At 38.5% G+C, this 21,379-nt stretch overlaps 2 protein-coding genes, 1 long non-coding RNA gene and 1 pseudogene across 3 annotated transcripts in view; 1 reads left to right on the forward strand and 3 right to left on the reverse strand.

Annotated features, from left to right (window-relative positions):
* Positions 1–18,450, forward strand: part of LOC146489646 (uncharacterized) — an 84,276-nt gene extending 65,826 nt beyond the window's left edge. The window contains exon 4 of the mRNA XM_085103695.1: positions 17,995–18,450. Within this exon, the coding sequence (XP_084959821.1) occupies positions 17,995–18,181 (187 nt within the window). The 3' untranslated portion in view covers positions 18,182–18,450. The remainder of the gene's footprint in view (positions 1–17,994) is intronic.
* LOC146489648 (uncharacterized) lies at positions 5,106–8,842 on the reverse strand. The gene is made up of 4 exons (XM_085104585.1): positions 8,747–8,842; positions 8,193–8,465; positions 6,228–6,328; positions 5,106–5,991 (listed from the first exon to the last, which is right to left on the reverse strand). The coding sequence occupies exons 1-4, from the start codon at positions 8,840–8,842 to the stop codon at positions 5,505–5,507; spliced, it is 957 nt and encodes a 318-aa protein (XP_084960711.1). The 3' UTR covers positions 5,106–5,504.
* On the reverse strand, positions 10,363–13,136 carry LOC146489649 (uncharacterized). Its single transcript, XR_014863453.1, has 3 exons — positions 12,850–13,136; positions 10,641–10,670; positions 10,363–10,539 (listed from the first exon to the last, which is right to left on the reverse strand). It is a non-coding gene; the product is annotated as an uncharacterized LOC146489649 (long non-coding RNA).
* Positions 13,408–17,218, reverse strand: LOC146489650 (uncharacterized; annotated as a pseudogene).
* Positions 18,451–21,379: the final 2,929 nt, after the last annotated feature.

The following is a 21,379-nucleotide window of genomic DNA, read 5'->3' on the forward strand; positions in this document are numbered from 1 at the left end:
TAAAAATTACCGTGAACGGTGTTGAAGGCGAAGCTATTGCTTGACAAACAAGCAGTGTGGTGTGATATCAGTGAAACAGCCGTAATACGCATGAGTTACCCAGGCCACATTTTGAATGTGAATCATAGGAATATTTTGGGTATGGGTATTGTTAAGGTGAAAATTTGTGAGACGCATCTATTCATTGAAACATCAAAAGATAAACAGAGGAAAACAAGAGATCAGAAGTTGAAGTTTTTCGACAGAAGTGGCATGACTATCGACGGTAAACTAAACACGAATTTAACATCGCCTGTAGCATCGCGGAAGTCATGTTTTTGAGCGTATTATATCAAAAACGAAAGTTCTCAATAAGAATATGTATTGTATTGAAATCCTATGCTGTCAATGTTCTAATAGGCGCGATTTCCTAATAGACCTTAACGCATTGTTTTCATAGTTTTGTTGGTGACGTCACAAGGGTCACGTTGGGACATAGGCCGCAAAAATGTTATGTTTAAGCTACATACTAGCAGTTATCATAGATTATGTAGAGCGTTTGGCACCTTAAATTGAACAAAGTTTGCAAAATGGTGCACTCTTTCATGTTCGTTTCAATACAGAAACCCCAAGCTTTATGAGAGATGTAGGCTGTGACCTTTGCGTGGTTACGTTTTCAGCTATAAGAGTTCCCTTGTTTCGAGGTGCAGAAATCACACATTGTATGCCAGCACAAAGAAACTTTCCTTGCAATAAAAGCATCTTTATCTATAGCTGTCACAGTTAAAATCCCCAGGTTTTCATTGGACGGGAAACAGGTGAAAACCGGAAGCGACTCTTTTTAGTAATGATGCACGTGGCGCAGTTAAGCTAATTCAGACCTGCGTCATCAACGTGACAGCTTGTTTAACGCCCGAACCAAGCCAAACCAGAACTTGGCGTCCTTAAGCAGCAAAATGTTAGCGATCCTGTCCTATCTTGTGGTATTAATTTTAACGGCTGAACCTGTGGTTACCAAGGACATGCCAAAGTGTAGGAACATGGTAGTTCCCATGTGCAACAGCATTTTCGGCGCCAACACAACTCACCATACCACCATTACAATCGCACGTCAAAAGGAACTTGGAAAGGAACTACGGACACATTTTATGCTTCTTGTGCACATGAAATGTTCTCACTTCACTGTTATGTTTGTTTGCCTGAGTCACCTGCCTTTCTGTTCAATGAGCCACACTGATCTTCCAACACTATTGCCATGCCGTCCTGTTTGTCATCATGTGTATCACCACTGCATCTGCCATTTTAACAAGCTCCGTCTTCCCTGGCCAAAGCACATCAACTGCACTAAATTTCCTCTTTATCCAGAACTTTGTATCCAGTCGCCGTCAGTATCTTCTTTTCAACCAACAACAGCTATAACTACCACTAGAACTCTCACAAGGTTATTTTATTCAAGCCTCCATCCTACGTTGCCTTCCACTACGCCACCGCATCTGGTCACCACTTCACACACGGACTCAGAGAATGACACTCTTATAAATTTATTTGGTTTTTAGCGGACTTTGTTCCCAGACTCATTTCTTCTCTGTATATTGTTTTGATTCTTCTTTGTTTATCCCTTTTTGTACCTTTAGTTTTGTTTGTGGCCTACGTTTGGTGGCTCAGGTTTAGGGTGGAGCGGCCTCGTCCACAGAATATAAGCCTTAGACCTTTATTGAGAATTGTATTTTAGCCATTGACCTTGCCATTGTCATTTTAAATTATATTTATTTAGGATATCTTTATTGTAAAGCGCGTGAGAGCATCTGTTTATGATTCCTGCGCCATATAAATAATAAATTATTAATTAATTAATTAAATATCCCGATAAGGGAGATCGTGGGACCACTCTCCCCTATTCCTGAGCAATGAAACTTTTTTGGAGTCGTATTGTTGTAATTCTGCTGTTTTGTTTCGTCACCAAATGTGCATGTTGCCATTTCAAAAATTTGATACATTTTGCTTTCACTACATTGTACCAAAAGATAGGTATTAGATATAAAATTTTGGCTATGTTTTGTTATATGCTCGTTCTCTTTAATTAGAATATTTTAGATGACCAGTTCTGCATTGTTTGATTAATGATTTTTATTTAAAAATCGCGCAAATCAAAAATAGGTTTAAAAATCCTTAAATACGGTAACATTGGTCAAGACTTTCCTATTTGTTCTGGCTCTGAAAAGAGCCGTTTTGCGAAGCCATAAGAAGAACCGTTCAAAGTTGATTGAAGAAAAATTCTTCCATATCGTTGAGTCTGTCCACCATTAAAACGATGCCCCCTCCTATGACACAGTATTGTTCCAGCACCTTGCCTAAATCTTCAAGCGAGATGGAAGAAATGTTTTTCAGAACTTCCAGGAGTTGCTCTCGTCGAGTTTGCAAAATATCCACAAGACCCAAGCGCTCATCACGAATGAAGTTGATCTCCTTCATCTAAAATCTGTGTCCTAATCTACTGTTAAAACAACAGCAAACCCTAAATAGAAATATAGATAGAAAAATATGGATCAAAATTACAACTCACAGGAATGGAATGGTTTATTTCCTGAGAGGTCCGCAAGATAAGTGGGATTGGCAGCACAGAAATAATTGATAACTTTGAAGTTACCTAGCAATAGTTAACTTTGGACTAGAGGGCATAAGCGCTTTCTTGAGACATGTGAAAAGACCTACATTTCTATGACCTGCTGTAGTTATACAATAAATTGCGTCTTTCGCAGAGGTGAATTGTGAAATGAAATAGTTTGGTGTTTTTTTAATTGGTGTTCATATAATTGCAGCGTGGAGGTACGAAAGTTCACTTCGAGTTTTGAAAAGTATATCACGAGTAGTAAAACGTTTTGAAACTTCTTACATCCATGCTTGTTGAAAAATTATTCGCCATAAAAGTAACTAGTACATCAGTGAAAGTTATTGTTTATCGTTTGGTCGGCGGCCGCTTGCGCGACACAAGCGCACTCTCACGGCAAAACAGGAATATTTTCGACAGCTGTGATTAAATAGCAATGAATCGTTGAATGTATCTGGCTTGCTTTTCAATACTAAAGTATTCTCTTTTAGTAGCGGTGCATCCGAGGTTTGTTTTGTTGGAAAGCGCCTTAAATTCATTAGCTCCTCTGCCAATAGGACAAAAGGATACCCATTAGATCTTGTGTTATATCGAAAAAGGATTTTTTTTTTCATCAAAAAATTGTACGTGATAAGTTTCCCAAACGTTACTATGTGAAGTGGCATACTGAACGTTGCACGCATGAAAAAAAAATCAGGCTTGGTCACCGAGCAAAATTTCAAGTCAAAGAATGTTTCTTGCAGCTTTTATTTTATGCTGCATTTCCACCTCTGTTGTTGTGCGCGCGCGGCTTTTGATAGACGCTTTGACTCATTCAGCTGACGCGTACACCCTTGTTATGGCGTGGGTGAGTTTGGCGCGCACACGCGGCTACAAACCCTTTCGAGAATCCTAAGCAAATTGTTATTTCACGTCGAAGAAAATGAGGCAGGTGGCCCGCGAGTTGCGTGAGATTCCAGTGCATATTTCTCCCAAAACCAGTTCTCTACTAAACTTTCCATTGTTAGTTAATTGAAAACAAACTTTCCTGGAAAGTCAATGAACTCACATAACGTACGACAGTTTTTAAATGTGACCATTCCCAAAGGATCGAAATTTTATTCAAATTTTGTAGGATTGAAAGAGTGGCCTGGAATCCCAGATAACAATAGGATAATCTTTGCTGACATCATTGTTTACATTTGGTGTTGTTAGCATACGACTTTACATAGATTAGTCTTAAATGAAGTTGTTACAAAAGTTGAAAGAGTGTTCTAAGCTTAATTTTGATGCAATTTTTCTCTCTTCTCGTGTGATTTGAAAAGGGATACCAGCTTTCAAAAACTATTTATCACTGTGACTTTCACCAGGCAATGTTTTGTTGCCTAGAAACAGAACCAAATAGCCAAGGACTGATAGCTATAGGTGCTGAAGGCCCTAGAGATCTTGGGACCACCTCCCCCCATTCCTGAGCAATGAAACTTTTTGCGAGTCATATTGCTGTAATTTTTTAAAAAATTTCTGCTGTTTTTTTTCGTTACCAAATGTACATGTTAGTGTCACCAAATGTACATGTCACTGTCCAGATACCGACCCCCTTAGGAGTGCTTTCTTGATAAATGGATTATGCTAAACACTTGGTTCCCATTAATAAACACCGACTGCATGTGGTTGAGAAAATATTGAGAAACACATCTCGATGAATCCCATGTGCTGTAAGCTCACTCTTTCCCCTCTTTGATCATTCCTTTTTTGGCCTAATCTTTACAAAGATTGACAGGCGTATGTATTTCATTTATCAAAAGTGACAAGACCGTCCATGTAATTTGTTTTATTATACATAGCTATTTACATCAGAACGTATTGCTGTCCTAGTGGGAAGACCGTCCATGTAATTTATCATACATAGCTATTTACAAGCGGAACGTATGGCTGTCCTGGTGACAAGACCGTCCATGTGATTTATTAGACATAGCTATTTACAAGCGGAACGTATGGCTGTCCTAGTGACAAGACCGTCCATGTGATTTATTAGACATGGCTATTTACAAGCCGAATGTATGGCTGTCCTAGTGACAAGACCGTCCATGTAATTTATTATACATAGCTATTTACAAGCGGAATGTATGGCTGTCCTAGTGACAAGACCGTCCATGCAATTCATTTTATTATGCTATCAACCGGCACCTGATATGGAAACTGGACTTTCCTTAGACCTATAATATTTTTCAAAAATTCTAAACTTAAACTTTTTCTGCAGCAATAGGCTTGAGATTGATTGTCAAAATTATTAACCTACTTATAATGCTTCTGCAGGAATAGATCTGAGACCACTCAAGGACGAAAGCAAGTAAAATATCCAGGGAGATTTATTACTCCTAGGTTTTTTTCGTGTCATGTAAACTATTTATTCAATGATTGATTGAAACCACTTGTGGAAAACAACAAAAATTTCGAAATTGCAGATGTTTCGAAATAACTGACAGTAAATGAGTGAAAAAAAAAGACCCTTTAAGGGAAATATATTTGAGTTCGAAATGGCGAGGGTACTGTTTAGAGAGGATGAGGTAAGAGGGCCCATCCCCGTGCCCCACAATAGTTTTTTTAATCTATTTAAAGTTTAATGCTTCGCTGTGATTTTTGTTCCCATGGTCACACAGCTACGTCATTACAACTGGCCTATCAGGTGTCTCTCTCAAAATAGCGAAGCAGCTAAAATTGGATCTCAAAAAACTATAATTGGAAGCGGTCCATTTAAGGGGATGGGTTCTCTTACCTCATCTGGTACTGTATCTACTCATTATCCTCATTATCACCTTCCATTTGTAAATAAATTTCTCTTTGGGGCTCCAGCATGTATTTGGAGGCCATTGCCTTCAGGTCCTTTACTTTGGCTGGGTTGAGGGGGAGCTTGCCACGGTAGAGTTTGTCCGGCTGGTCAGTTAAGGTCTGGATTTCTTTGATTTTTAGTTTTTTCCACGGCTCTGACGAGGAAAAAACCGGTTCTGATCCAGATCTCATTGGGGTGGTGCACAAGTCTTACTCCTTCTTCGTCCTCTTCGTCGCTGCACCCAAAATCCATCCATTGCATTTCCCTTATCCTTACTTGGCTTCCATCCTGGTACTTTTTTCCCATCTTGTACTTCATGTCACCCTGCTCCACTTCTGTTGCGATGAATGGTTTCTTTAAGTTGGCCTCCCTGATGACTTGGGTCCAATCGCCTGGCAATAAGACTTCAGTGGTCCTCTTTCTCTTTACTATTAGACTGAAATCGCGTTCATTTTCGAGGAAAGTGTGACCCCTCACCAGAAACTTATAGTTAATTATGTCATACACTCCCCTTTTGTGCATGTCGTGAAAAAGGGAAATTATGGTACAGTTCTTGTTTTGCCCACCACAGCCATCGGAAAATGTGACGAGTGATCTGTTAAAAAAAGAAAGAGAAACGGGTTTTGTTTGCATTCTTTCTAAAGCGTTTTTAGAATCAATTGAACATGCAAGCTGATAAAGATTGGAGAAAGTCAATTTTTGCAAAATATTATAATTTGTAAAGTGAAATGCCATGTCGAGGTAATCTATGCTTTCAATAAATTCTACAAATTTTAATTTTTTATTGGGGCATCACAATAAATTACACAGAAAAGGCAGCCAGCATTGTACCTTGCTCCTGTGCTGTTCTCAATGATGTGCTTCAACAAGCATGACGCAACCTCGGAAGAGCCCCTCTTTGCTCTGGTTTCGTCCCAGAAATACACATAACCCTATAGATCAACACAAAAAAATAGTAAATATACTGACTACAGTGTAAATAGTTTAACAGTTAAGAGATGTAGTGCCTCTCGGTTACATCACAGCTACCCAAAAACAAAATTGAATTTAAGCTTATAGGACTGGCTATTCGAATATTTCATCGATTTTTCAAGAAAATGAATTCCCGAGTTTTCCGCGCAGTTGAAACTTGAAAGTGTAGATTGTTTTTCCCGAGATCTAATTCAATACGATTTCCATATTTTGAAAGTTGTTTTTTTACTCGAGGTCAGTGTCCTAAGGGGTAAAAAATGGTGTCAGGGTTTTCCTTAATTCGAATTCATTCAAAAATTACAGAATAATTTTAAAACTTCGAGAAAACCATGCGAAGGGAACGCACAGAAATGACTGTGAGGGGAATAATTTTTCGAATAATTGAATTCCCCGACACTAGTTTTGTTGTTTATAGATTATTCTAGAATCTGGCCAAATTTGACTAAAATCGGCTGAATCGCTTTTGAGTTGTGACTCTTGAAAGTGTCCCCTTCAAGCGAAAACTAGAATTTGAGAAAACAGCACTTGAATTGTCACGCAAAGTTTTACTTCCCGTAGAAATCGCTTACATCCTAATTTCTCGGCAAATATTCACTCATTTTCAATTTTTTTATTTGAAAGATCTTGCGGGAAAGTTTAGTTACCACTGTACTTATAGGGCCCGGTATCCTTAACTGATTAATGCAAAAGCTATAACTATAGCAATTTTGGTTATTTTAATCCACGGGATGTTTCATCGGTTTTCATTAAATGCAGAAGAAGTTTGTCCAAAAATTGCCCCCGTCGCGTTTTGTTTTGCATGGCCCCGTGAAAAGTGGACTATTCCTTCACAAATAATCGAGTCCTAACCAATTTTTGGATTGGTCAGCACCAACTATTGCTGTAGTGCAAATATGCCTAGCTAAAAGTATAATCAGTCTAAATGGTTATAATAAAACCTATCAGTCATGCATGTAGCCACATGTATATGGAGTGACAAAAAGTGGGAGGAGGGGGGAAAGGGTTATTGGTGACTTAATTGTTTAGGTATGACAACAGCCCTTAAGCTCCCCAAAAAGTAAAGAAGAATTTTAAGTCCCAGTGAAGGATCTCACTGGTCTAAAAGTAATTTAATGATATAAGCTCCAGTTAAGCTTATTGATGATTTATTTTTCCTTACTCATGAGATACACACAAATAACAGCATGCAGAAGTGGGCGGTTCTTAAATGAAAACAAAAATACGGTAATCAAAGTGATACCAAAAGGAAATGAAGCGAAATACTTGAATAGATCCTACGAATGATGTAAGCATTTGTAAGTAGATTAATTGATGTTTGCCGAGGACAGCTGTGTAACTAAATCTTGGTGGTCTTGCATATACATGGCCAATACTTTTAAGCTCAGGCTGATGGACACCAAAGAGGTCCCAAAAACATAGAATGATATAAATCCTGTCAATCAACAGAGAAATATACCCTTTGTGTATCAACCATAAATTGAAGCTCTATAAAGCACACCCCATCAACACTCCTTTATAAGCCTGGCTCACTAAACACAGGGATACCAATGTCAGTTTCTCTCTACAACAAAAGTTGGTATTCATTGAGGAGATCATTTTGCCATGGTAGGTTGAACATTGTAACTTGTTTTTTAAGTTACATGTAGTCTTGAGGTAAACACTGGTCATTTGAAATGACCTCGCACCCACTTCCTTCTTTATAATAAGTCCACCTTCTCAAGGCTTAAGAATTAATGATAACTTTAGTATGCCTGACTGGTGATACAGTCCAAGCCACACAACATCCAAGCAATAAATCAAACTCAATTTATTTTGAGCACTTACATCTGCTGGAATTGTAAATTTAAGCTCCCTGGAAATATGACACTCAAGGTGACTCTTTGTGTTGGAGGTGGTGGGGGCCGCGATGGAAGCACTTTCTTCTTGTTCGCCAGTATTGGAAACTGTAGGTGCCCTAAGCTCTGTGGGTGATGAGTCGTCTGCTCCATGTTTATCATGAAAAGTATCATCTCCCTCCTCTTTGGTTGGTGTAATTTTTAATGTTTGTGGTGTAAATGGTGCCAGTTTGGCAGGATCTCTTGTGGCTAAATTATTTAACTACAAAGAGATTGTTGAGGTTCTAATGATAATGATATAAGTAACTAAATTAATTTAATACACTCTCTAAATTTACTACACTAAGACTAATCCAGGCACTCAAGAGTCCAATTATATTATCGTGGTTGTGACTTTCAATCTGTGGAAGTCACTGCTCCTGTGATGTGGTCCTTTTTACTCATCAAATTTTGTCTACTTATTTTTAACTTTTTGTTTTACATTTTCCTGTGTCAATTTCAATGTAAGGCGCTGTTGTGAGTGAAAAGTGGCATTTTGATTACCTTTTGAAAGGCCTTTTTAAGGTGCTGCAATTCCTCGTCTATTTTGTCCATTTTTCTTTCAAGCTTTCTACAGCCATCACATTTAGTGTTGTACATGTTCTTGTTTTGTGGCGAGCGTGATAGGAGTGATGCATGTGGTAGAGGTGTCAATGAGGATGAGGACGATGGACCTGGGCCTGGAGACACTGTAGTCCCAGGGCTTTGAGATGGCTGCAGTGGTGGTCATGTGACTACTGGAGGTTTGACAACAGAAGGTGTCCCGCTCAGCAAGTTCTTTAAGTTCTAAACCTCAACCAACTTTCTACAGTCACCCATTTTCTTAGTCTGTAAATAAATACAATATATATTTTCTCTAACCCTCTGGCTACAATGTAAATGTACTGTAAACAAACTGTAGTGACATACATGCACTGTCTTATTTTTTACTTACTGCTAAGTCAAGCGCAATGAAATATATTCATCACACTTTTAAGAAATTTCTTTAATCAGAGGACTCATGTTTATTAAACGGACTCCAAGATTACCTTGTTACGGTTTTTATTTGCCTTTGAAAGTGGTACTTTCTTTCGACAGGTCTTCACATTCATGGATGCAGGCTCTGTAGGTTCTGTAGGCATGGATCATATCAATATTATAGGAAAACAATATTATTAATTGAAAGGAACATTTTGTTTGGGCTATTTACAAGTACATCCCTGCAATAATTTTTTACTTTGTTCCTAACATCAGTGTCCAATTTAGTGTAGTGGCATTTAAAAATTACTGACCTTCATCTTTATCTAAAACTTTTCTTTGTCCACCTTTTTGTTTCTTACTTTTTTCACGGTCATCCTCATCACTAGAAATATCATCTAGTAAGTTATCTGTGGAGTCCATTCATCATCGCCCTCATCAATCTCGCAGCTTGCCATCATATTTGGTTTGGTCTTAAAATAAAAATAATTCATTGAGTCAATAATAAAATAATTTGGGCAAAACAATTAAAACTCCATGGCTTGGGTCACTGAGTTCCTTAAAATTGTTTCATGGTTTTCAGTAACTTACCTTAACCAATAAATATCAAAGCTCAACCAACAAATGTTTCACTTCGCAGTCTTAGCTGGGTCATGCAGGTGACAGTAATTTTTTTGCCCAAACTCTACACATACTTTAAAGAGGTTTTAGAACCCTGGTCATTGTATCATGAAATGGTCTATTGTTCAGGCTCAACTTTTGGCCATTGTGCCATTAGACAATAGTCCTTTTGTCCTTGGTGGCAGTGAGGGACTTTGGTTGAAGCTAAGCGGAAAAGCGCACGACTGATTGGGAAATTGTCGGCGTAACAATTTAGCTGTATTGGGGGAGTGAATAGTGTAAATTTGCACTCGTCAGGTCAATTGTCGCTGGTGTACCCCAAGGAGAATTGACCACCGGTGCGCGCATGCGCGCATCGGACTGATTAGAAATTAGAGAGTTAAAACAACAACATCAACAAAAAAAACAGCATGTCCGCATGTGTCTTATTCAGTTCGACCACCTCTCAATAAAATGCCTGGTTTAACTCGCAGCACTAAAACATTTATATGTGTGAACAAAACTGCAGGCTACCTACTTGAGAGACTCACCACCGCGCTAAAGTCACCTTGGCTGCGTATCAACTTGCATTCTGACAAACTACTTAAACATGCATTCCTCTTAATTTCAAATGTCTCGATATTAGCTAAACTCAAAATAAATATTTACCAATTTCCCGCAGTTCCCAAAATGTGGGCTGCTCAGTGATGAATAGAGCTGCAAGCAACACCATCTGATCCCTGAAAAGGTGACAGAAATCATAAAATCAACACAGGACGGCTTAAACAAGCATCAAGCTTGAAATACTTCAGCTATGAAAACTCCAAAAATCACTACCTACCAACGAACAAAGTCATTTTCTGCCGGTGGCCTTGCCTGAAAATGAGTGCAAATGAAAAGAAATGTTTATTAAGCCCAAATGCATTCCCAGCCCATTTGAAAGTGCTACACAGCATGAATACCTTGACAAGTTCTTTGCATTTGGCAACATAGTACACAAACCAAAAGTAAAGCTTCTTTGATTCTTTCATTATTTACTGTATACACATAACTTTTATATACCAATTTTTGTTACTCGAACCGGATGAGATGATTGAGGCAGCTTTGCCGTATTATAGTCAGTTTTGGTGCACTGAAGTCGCAAGTTGCTTTGTCAATATTCCTCACCCAGGAGCCAAATTCCTGGTAAAGTTCCTCATTTTACTAAATATATATACCAATTAAATACAAAACTTTTACTTACAGCATCTAACAGGTCTAAATGACCCTCCAGGTAACTCCCCATTTCTTCTAGGAAGTCCGCGATGTCCACATCTCTAAATGTAAGCTAAAAGGATCGTTTAGGATAGTTAAAGTTCCAATTTTTAAATCTCAAATACGGCGCTGCTGAACAATTGAATTGAAGGCCTCTTACCGATCTCGACTGCTCCCGCTCGGACATTTCTATGCCAAAAGTTACTAGCAAAATCCTTCAATTTCGAATTTACTGGAACAAAAATACCGGTACCCAGAGCGCATGATTGAAGTCTCATGGATCAGAAATGTGAAACTGGACACCACTTAGGCCTCAGGCTCTATCGGCTATGAGGGATGAGGATACCACCTGACCGGCAGTCGTTCAATAGTCTGGGTACGATTAAAGAAAGTGGCACACAGAGGCTGAATTTAGCGTAAATTTCAAGATTCCTTGAATTGAAAAGGAATGTGAAAATTGTTGCTGGTTGAAGCTTCGAACTTTGAGAAAGGAAGATGTCTTATTTAATGCTTTTAATATTTCCTTTCATTGCAGGCAAAATATTTTGCAACTTCAAGTTTTCTTAACCCCTCATTTTTTTACTAATTTTTGCTAAAAATTGACATGGACAGAGAAAATGGCTAACAAAAGCTTAGGTTCCCATCCAAGCCATACATAACCATATATTTCTAGAAAGTAGATGAGTTTAGCATCTTGAAAATGTAAACATCGTGTTGTTAATTATTAAGTAGTCTGGTTAGTCATTCAAAATGTCTGCCAAAAAAGAAGAAATATCACATTTGCTATTGTGGGTCCAAGTTTATTACCCTCCATACAAGCAACTGATAACTATCAGTGTATCACTTGAATAATGTATAAGCTACAACAATCAGCAATATTGTTTTTCATTCTTGAATCACACTTGTCAAAAAATATAGTTGGACTGATATCAACCTCAGAGGCACGAGTCAGTCCATGGTCGGGGTCGGAAAAATGTAGTTAGTCTGTATTGTCATAACAATCTCTTTTGGCAAATTCAGTAATAAAGTGTAGAGTCTGTTCTTTTTCATGAACTCAAATCACGTTGATAATAAAGATATTTATGAGCTGCCAAAGACTTGTTAGAGGGAGACTTATTTAATCTTGTGCATTGGTCATGACTTTTATTAGATTGAGCAGTTTTTCTTTTACTGGTGGATCTTTCTGAGTCACACGTCTGTTAACACCATGCACATGTGGTAACTTTTGAACCTAAAAAAAAAAATTAATAAGAGAATGAAGTTTGACCAACAAATTAATACTGGTACAGTTTTCAATCAATTGAAAAAAATTCAATGCAACCATGTAATTCCACTCCACTTAGTATCTAGAGTACAAAACTAGGCCCTTACAGTGTAAACATTACCGATGATGGTAATGTCAATTATTTAACAATTAGACGGCAAACTCGGGGTTTCTATTGGCTGATAGTTGGCAAGGGGCAAAGCCCCGAGCCAACTATCAAATGCGATAGAAACCGAGAGCGAGCCGTCTAATTGTTTTAGCATACCTCAGTGATTGATCTATCAAAAAAAAAAATTTTTTTAGCTCATTAAGTTTGATAAATTTGTGCCATCTCCAGGTGCCATCTATCGATTGATAAATGACACCTGCATAGCCAATCAGATTACGCGTTTAGGTGATAGTCAGGCACTGAGGTATGCTAATGAGCCTGATCCTACCAGGTCACCAAAATACTGCAAGATGCATGAAATATACAGTCTGTGGTAGTAAACACTAAAATATCTTACTCTTGAGCTAGTTTTATTTATTTGACATTGCCTCCTATCTTTCTTCCTCATTGTCATTGTAGGTAGTTTATGCTGCCATGGTCTTCACTTTTTCTGTTGCAGCTTCTTTTGGTGCACAGCAGGTTGTTGACTCTAGCAAACAATGTTCTATTCTCTTTCTCCATTACTTGTGCGCTGTACTTTGACTGCCGACCTCTCTTCTGTGTACCACAGTGGAACATGCAAGACTGCTCATAGTTTCTTTTTTTTCCACTGGCTGACAGTTTAATTTTGAAGTGCTAGCATATTTTTCCAGAAACTGGGGCATGTGATACACGAGCTGCAAAAAGAATGTAAGAGTGATTGTTAAGGTATGATTTTACTACAGTTGAACCTTCCTAAAATTAATAATGATAATAATAATAATAATAATAATAATAATAGTAATAATAGTAATAGTAATAGTAATAGTAATAGTAATAGTAATAATAATAATAATAGTAATAATAATAATAATAATAATAATAATAATAATGTTAGAACCGTACATCTGCGACTTCTAGTTGTCTGGCAAATTATTGTTTTGTTACCAATGATTAAATTCTCTAATTGAAAAGCTTAAAATTCATTACTGTTTTCAATTTTATTAGGAAAAGCAAAGCATCACCCCTATGTTCACTACCCACTCCGTCTTCGTGCACTGGGAGTCCGTCTTCGTGCACTTGACCAGGGTCACCTGCTGGTTGCTGATGGCGACGGCGACGGCTTGGCACAGAGACGAGGGACTCTAGGGCCTGTTGACTTGGACGTTTTTGGCGTTGTGAACGACGAGGAGGCATCTGTGAAAGAAAAACCACAACGAAGGCAAAGAGACCCAGAGGCCTAAGGGGTATTTGATAATCGACTAGGAAAAAGGGGGGGGGGGGGGGGAATAAATTAGAGCAACAGGGCTCTAATCATTGTAATCAAAATAAAAACAGAGCAACAGGGGCTCTAATCATTGTAATCAAAATAAAAACAGAGCAACAGGGGCTCTAATCATTGTAATCAAAATAAAAACAGTGCAACAGGGGCTCTAATCATTGTAACAAATGAGACACAAGACCTCAATGAATCATAATAAAAACAGAGCGACAGGGGCTCTAATCATTGTAATCAAAATAAAAACATAGCAACAGGGGCTCTAATCATTGTATCAAATAAGACACAAGGCCTCAATGAATCAAAATAAAAACAGAGCAACAAGGGCTCTAATTATTGTAATCAAAATAAAAACAGAGCAACAGGGGCTCTAATCATTGTAATCAAAATAAAAACAGAGCAACAGGGGCTCTAATCATTGTAACAAATGAGACACAAGGCCTCAATGAGTCGTAATAAAAACAGAGCAACAGGGGCTCTAGTCATTGTAAAAAATGAGACACAAAGCCTCAATGAATCCAAATAAAAACAGAGCAACAGGGGCTCTAATCATTGTAACAAATGAGACAGGAGGCCTCAATGAATCATAAGAAAAACAGAGCAACAGGGGCTCTAATCATTGTAAAAAATGAGACAAAAGGCCTCAATGAATCCAAACAAAAACAGAGCAACAGGGGCTCTAATCATTGTAAAAAGTGAGACACGAGGCCTCAGTGACTTAAAAGAAAACAGAGCAACAGGGGCTCTAAACAAATGTAAACATGGACAAGCATGGCTGACCAAAGGTCGCCGCAACAGCAAGTCCGTAAAAAAGAAATCGGGAACACAGGTCCCCAAATAAACATGATGCGTATAATAAAGTGTTAAATAAAACATGAGGCAAAAACCGCTAGCTACCAAGAAAGAAAAGCAATGAAGGGGTGGGTGGGGAGGTACCAAATAGGAAAGGACAAACGTAAACGCCCTAAATTTACTTAGCAAGCATTGTAAACGCCTTGATAATGGCGCCTCGATAGCTGTGATACAGCCAATACTGGCCCACGGAATTCACGTGAGCGCCATCGGGCAAATAAGGATCACTACTGGGTTCTCAAAAGCCGACATGGCGCCAACAGAAAACGCTTTCTTGTTCGCCTAAAACAACTTGCAGGTAATTGTTTAAAATCGGCACCGCCTTGTTGAAATCCGACCTATGTGGAGACTTTGTTCCACGAGGGAGGACCTCAGAGACGCCAACGATTTTCACTGCGAAGGAACAGCGAAGGAAACGAACAAAATCATCAATAGCAGAACCTACGACCTCGGGTGCACTGACAGTTAAATCATTGGTTCCAATTTCGAGAATGACAATGTCTGGGGCAAACTCAGTAAGGACACCCAGGTCGTATTTGATCAATTTCTGGACCGTGCGTCCGCCGGTGCCATGTAAACGCACGTGGACTTGCCCCTGTAGGTTAAAAGTCTCGGAGGCTCGCGGATCGAAATCGTTCTTAAGATCATGAGCTAATCGACGTACGAAAGAATGACCTAAAACGAGAACTTTTGGAGAAAGTGTAGCTTCCATCTTGCCAACAGAAAAATTGCTTAACGTAGCGCCATGCGGTCCGGAAATAAAGCAAGGCAAAACGAAACAAGTAGGGAAAAAATTGGTAAATAAACGCAATGAAGGGGAACGTAACCCCAACAAAGAAAATTCAGAACACAATAGAGTGAAATAGAGGGGAAAAACCGGGAACCGGTGGATTATATAGGCTTACCTTGAAAGAACAAAAGCACGTCTTAATCCGCTGCTGAACCAAGACGAATGACTATGGTATGATCATATTGATCATATGACTGAAACAAGCACCTAAAGGGGGCTATACGTTATTCCAATTCTTCCCCAAGACCCAGGACCACTCAATCCAATTGATTACTAACAAAGGCGGGAAAAGGCATAAAAATTCTATTTGCGGGCAAATATTTTATTTACAGATCAACAATTTTGTTCAAATTTATGAGAGTTGTTTTCAAACAAGGGTTTCAGGTTTGTGAATTCTACATTACTGCAACATAGTCATGTAATCAAGTCTTGTCCACGTTGTTTGAGATGTCCCTTCTTCACTCTGCACTTCGAAAAACTTGAAAGGAACATTGATTTTCTCCAACTCTGTTTCAAGAACACCTTTCCTTTTGTGGTTACGGACCAGTTCGAAAACGTGTGACAAAATGTTTGGAGAGAGAAAGTTTTAAAGAGTCATACCACTTTATATTTATTTAAGTTCCACTAGAGGACTGAGTCTTGAAATGACTAATGGTAACTTCAAAATAAGCAGTGGCAGTTCATATACTTCTGTCAACTTAAGTGTCATATCATTATATAGCAAACTTACTTGTAAAGTCAGCAATTTTTTGCCTTAATGCAGTAGCACCATATGCAGACGAATTTCGCTGTAGCTGAGTTTAGTCCATAAACCATTGCAAGAAATTTCCAATCGGAACAGCAGAACCTACATGTGGGAAAGAAAACTAATTCAGCATATTTTACAAGATAGGTGAACATCAGGCTTATACCCATAGTAACCCATGCAAATTACGAATAGAGTCCATGTTTTTCTGCTTGAAAGCTCATAAACTTGTAACCTATAACTCAATATCAATGCATCAACTTACCATATCACTGAATAGTGTACACCATCCACCGTTATGCCATTTTTCCTTTAGTTCTTCCACTTGTAACAAAGTGGCTCTCAGGCAGGTCTGCACTTCATCATAGTCCTCTTTTCCTAAAATAAATAAATAATAATAATAATAATAATAATAATAATAATAATAATAATAATAATTTGTATAGCACAAATTCCATGTAAGCATGATCAAATGCCTTTTACAGGAACAAAAATCAATGTAAACAGATAACTTATGTTAAACTACAGAAGTAGAGCTTAATAATGAATAAATATTAACAAAGATTTAAATTCTAAACTAATGAGGTAACAAATTAAGAACATGTCTAAAAAGGTCTTAAGATTATGTTTAAAAGGTGGTAAAGATTCAAAGCCAGTGATGTTGGTAGTAAGTTGTTCCAACAATAAGGAGCAGCGGAGGATGCCTGTGTAGGTAGCATCTTGCCACTTGGGACCCTCAGCAGAAGCTGAAAAAGTATTTTTTTTCTTTCTAATGTCTTCACTTTACATTCAGGAATTAAAGTACTGCAGCGGTGCTTAGTGGAACATTTAAAGAAAGATATACATTTTTGCATACATGCCATTACCATTATACAAAGCAATGGTGTACTGATGGTCACATCCATGGTTTTTCTCTTCTAATACGCTAAACACAGCCATAACTACCAATTTTGTTGCTGGTTCTTCCACCATCAGCAGCAAAGCGAAGATTGATTTTGTTACCATTTGCTTGTACAGCTTCTCTAACATCCTGGATAAACAGGAGCTGCTCAAGCAATTCCCTTATGTCCCGCCATGCACCATCACCTTTTTTTGCCTGAATGATATAATTTCAAATTGACTTGTAAGAATGATTATGTGAATTTCGTAATAAAAGCCAAGGTTAAAATGTGTTCCAAACCAAAGGATAAGGGGAGCCAAGTGGCCTAGGAGAGCCAAGTGACTCATCAGTGCCCTGGTGCCCTGCCCTCAGTGCCCTGGTGATCAACTCTCGTTCTAAACTATCAGTTAACCCCTAAAGCCCCCATATCTACATTCAAATTCCACATTTTCGTATGGTGTTAGTTGGGAGAAATTGTTAAAGGATCAAAAAAATTACCCTTTAATGATCATTTACTTAATTCTCATAACCTTTTTTCTTAAGAGGAAAGCTGACATTGGTCACTGTTGGGTCTTAAAGGTTGATATTGTGAATGGAAATTTGATGTGGTCACTTTTGGGACTTAAAGGGTTAAAAATCATCATTCCTCATCTAAAACATAAAATTTGGGTCAATTCTCAGCTTCTCAGTTAAGCCCCTGTAATATTTGTCGTGAGAAGTCCCTTGTTTTAAGAGTCGAATGAGTCTATGTCATGAGTGAAGGTGATTTTTACTCAAAATAGGCTATTGAGGTTATATAGTTCCACTCCAGCACATGCCGTTGATTCCAAGTGAGTTTGCCTGTGGTTAGCTTTTTAAATTTAGAATTGACTCTAAGACTTATTACTCATTGACTCACAAAAACCTTCAACTGATGTCATGAAGTGAAGAAAAGAAGGCCGCTTACCTCGGTGATTTGATGAATGTGCCACAATCTTATTCTGCTTATTCCTCTCGTCTTTCAGGACATTTAGCGGGGGTATCGTGGCCCTGGCATCCTCTGGAAGAGACATCCTCAGTTCATGGTACGCCTCTCATGCCTGGAGTCCTTGGCGACAAGAACATGCTGGGTGGTTTCTTGCAATGGATGGGGCATGTCTTCCTCCTCCGCAGAGCCAAGGGGGAAAATTATCTCTTGGCCTTGAAGACTGAACTTGATCTGCGGGAACATATTATAAAGGAGTATCACTAAATAGTATTGCGAAGAAATCTTAGATACTGAGATACATCCTATTTCCCCAGTGTTTATAAAACATTCAGATCAAGAATTTAATGTTAACTGATAACAGCTGTAAAAGGAAAAATTTCAAATTGATGTCTCCACTCTAAACAGTGCTTTCGAATGTATATGTTCTGGATCGTTTAAGTGTGGATGCAATTCAAATCCATCGAAATGTGTGTTACCAAATGTAAAAAATATCGTTCAGTTACTACATAGTCTACCGGGATTCTGAAATATAAAGATTTCCACTGTCGCATACATTGTATGTGCGAACGGACATAAATTTAGCTGCCTTTATAGTCCATGAGCCAAGTTCTATAAAGTGGCTAGAAATTGATTTTCGTTGCACCCCCCACGGGACATAGTGACTTTGGTATCAAATTAAAGCTTGCGGCCTGTATTTTAAAAATCTGCTTGTTGCCAATTATGTAACCTGTGCTTAAGCGAGATATGTGACTATTTCCATAGGGAGTGGGCTGGGGGATTTTGCTCCCTGAGAATTCCACACAACATAAAATGATTCATAACTCTGCTGAAACTCAACCAATTTTATTCAAATATTGTGTGCATACATTTTATACCATCCCCAACAATTTGCATTATGTGTCAAGCATTTAATGTTTCCATGGAAACGGTTGTCATGGAATCATTGAAGAAATGCAGATTTTTATTTTCCTGGCCAATTGATATTCAAAACTTCAATTAATTAGCAGATATCTACAAATTTCAGTCAAAAAATTCCCATTATGCCGAGAATAGACTCTCTTGAATTGACAAACTTTCATCATTATCTTTTCAACAGGATTTAAAGGTACACGACACCCATTGTTAAGACGTATGGGGAAGTAAGGAAGTACATTTTGCTGAAACTATGCAAATTTCACATCCCGTCAACCACTGGTCAATATCTCACCAAATACGCATCAGTTATGCACCACACTCAGAATATCAACTTGGACACCTCAGAATTAGCTGTCTTGTTGTCATGGCAACAGTTACTAGGGAAATGTCTAAATACCTCATTAAGTTGCTTTTAAGGCATATTTTCCAAAGGAAAACTACTCAGAACATTAAATAACCCCTTCCAACTTGCTAGAGATCTCATATTTCAGTGAACATGTCATATTATTTAGTCATAAAACAATCTTGCTTAGCAACCAAGGACTTGTAAATCAAAATGTCTTTATCCATGCAATGCTTGTGAACTTAAATTCCTTCAACACAAAAATTGCATCAATTGCGTGAGCAAGAATAACGGTCACAGCAGTGTGTTAAAGAAAGTAGGGCTGAACCATACGAATTAAAATAAAAACTACATGAATGTTAATACTCATGCATATCTTCCTCATTAATTAAAAGGGATTTGCTGAAGCAAAGACATGCAAAAATTACAGAGATTTAGGGCTCGACGTTTCGGAGTCATCTTGACTCCATTATCAAGAGAAAAAATCAGTTTGTGAACGCGGATATTTAAATAGGCTAGAGCTGAAAATTAACATATTAATAGATGGTTAAACAAATACTTTTGCGCGAATTGAATCAGTTTGCACGTTCAGTTCTGGTTTCAGTTTGCGTATGAATAGCATCTCATGAACGAGGCAATCAAATTTGCTGGTGCATTTCGCAAGAACTTGAAACAGTTCTAAAAAACGCTGTGGTATCTGGTCATTATGTTGGAGATGGTAGTGTTTGAAAATTGAAGACGACCCTCCATTGTCAACCAATAATGTGTAGTATACGAATTTAAATGTAACCTGTGCGATGCAGGATATGTGGGGTATACGCGTGGGCACCTGCATGAGCGCGTAGACGGACACAAAAGAAAGTCGTCTTCAATTTACAAACACTACCATCTTCAACATAATGACCAAGATAACTCCGAAACGTCAAGCCCTAAATCTCTCTGTAATTTTTGCATATCTTCCTCGTTGTCCTCATCTTTATCTTCGTCTTCGTCTTCCTGTTCAAAAGAACACTTTGCACAGAAGGGACCAATTTGTCAACCTCTTAGTTGCCATCTTTGGCCATTTGGATTTTGATCTTCAAAAGACCTTTGAAAGGAATTCTTCTACAGATAGGTTTAATAGTTAGCACGCTTTATGTGTTGTTTAAGAGCTACTTTTGTTGGAGGAAGCTGATAAGCCTGCATTTTCCTGCTTATGCAGAACATCATATCTGATCTCATTTATTCCTTCTTCGCCACTGCCATTGTGCAACGGATGTACACGAAGTGCTCTACGTTTGCAATCCCTTCATCTCCTGGTGGCACTACTGCTTCACCGATACCCTCAAGGTTGTCTTTCACCTCTTGTTTTTCTATTACAATCTTTAAGCCTTTCTTCTTTCCTTGCCCATGCCAGTGAAGGTACCAACAGTGTCACTTGGCACACTGATGAGGTGAGATCTGCATCATGTTCCACCGATCGATGATATGCATGCTGAGATAATTATTTGTCTGGTGGAAACAAGCTAGAACTTCGATATTAGTATCTGATGAGCTTATGGCAACTGATGTGTGCCTATAGGACAAGGCATGATACGCTTGCAAAAACATCCAAGTGTTGGCATCTTCTTGGTTGCTCCAGAGCTGCAAGGCTACGCTGGGCACAATCGTTTCATAAACAACTTCAATTTTGGTATGGTTGTTTCCATGTGAAACATGGAGGGTATGAGCTCCAACCTCCTTGTCATACTTGCTAGTTGACCACTTATTTATGAGAAAGTGCATAAGCCGGGGTTTCCTGGTGCCATTTGACATAAACGTCTTCCACTGGGGAGGGCAGGGCTGCTGGCGACTGCTTATGGCGAGGACTCAACCTGTCCCTACCTCGTTTACTTCTTTCAGTGTTCTTTATTGACAAATCAGAATGCTGATCAGCAACAAAGACCAACCTTGTTGCCGTCCCTGTAAGCGCTAAAATTTCTGTTAGAAGCACCTCTGACAGGTCTGCAAAGCAATCAGGCACACTTTAGTGTTATCATTTGCAGCATTGCCATGGCATCCATGATGGCAGCCGTTGTGTTAGGCGGTATGCTTGTCAAGCACTCTACTCCATCTTTTGAAGGTTTCGAGAAATCTGCCTGGTTAGTTTTAGCCAGCGAGTCATGTGACGTTGCCAGAGACCATG

Source organism: Pavona decussata, unplaced genomic scaffold (genome assembly GCF_977016875.1).
Source record: "Pavona decussata unplaced genomic scaffold, jaPavDecu1.1 SCAFFOLD_4, whole genome shotgun sequence".
Classification (NCBI taxonomy): Eukaryota; Metazoa; Cnidaria; class Anthozoa; order Scleractinia; family Agariciidae; genus Pavona; species Pavona decussata.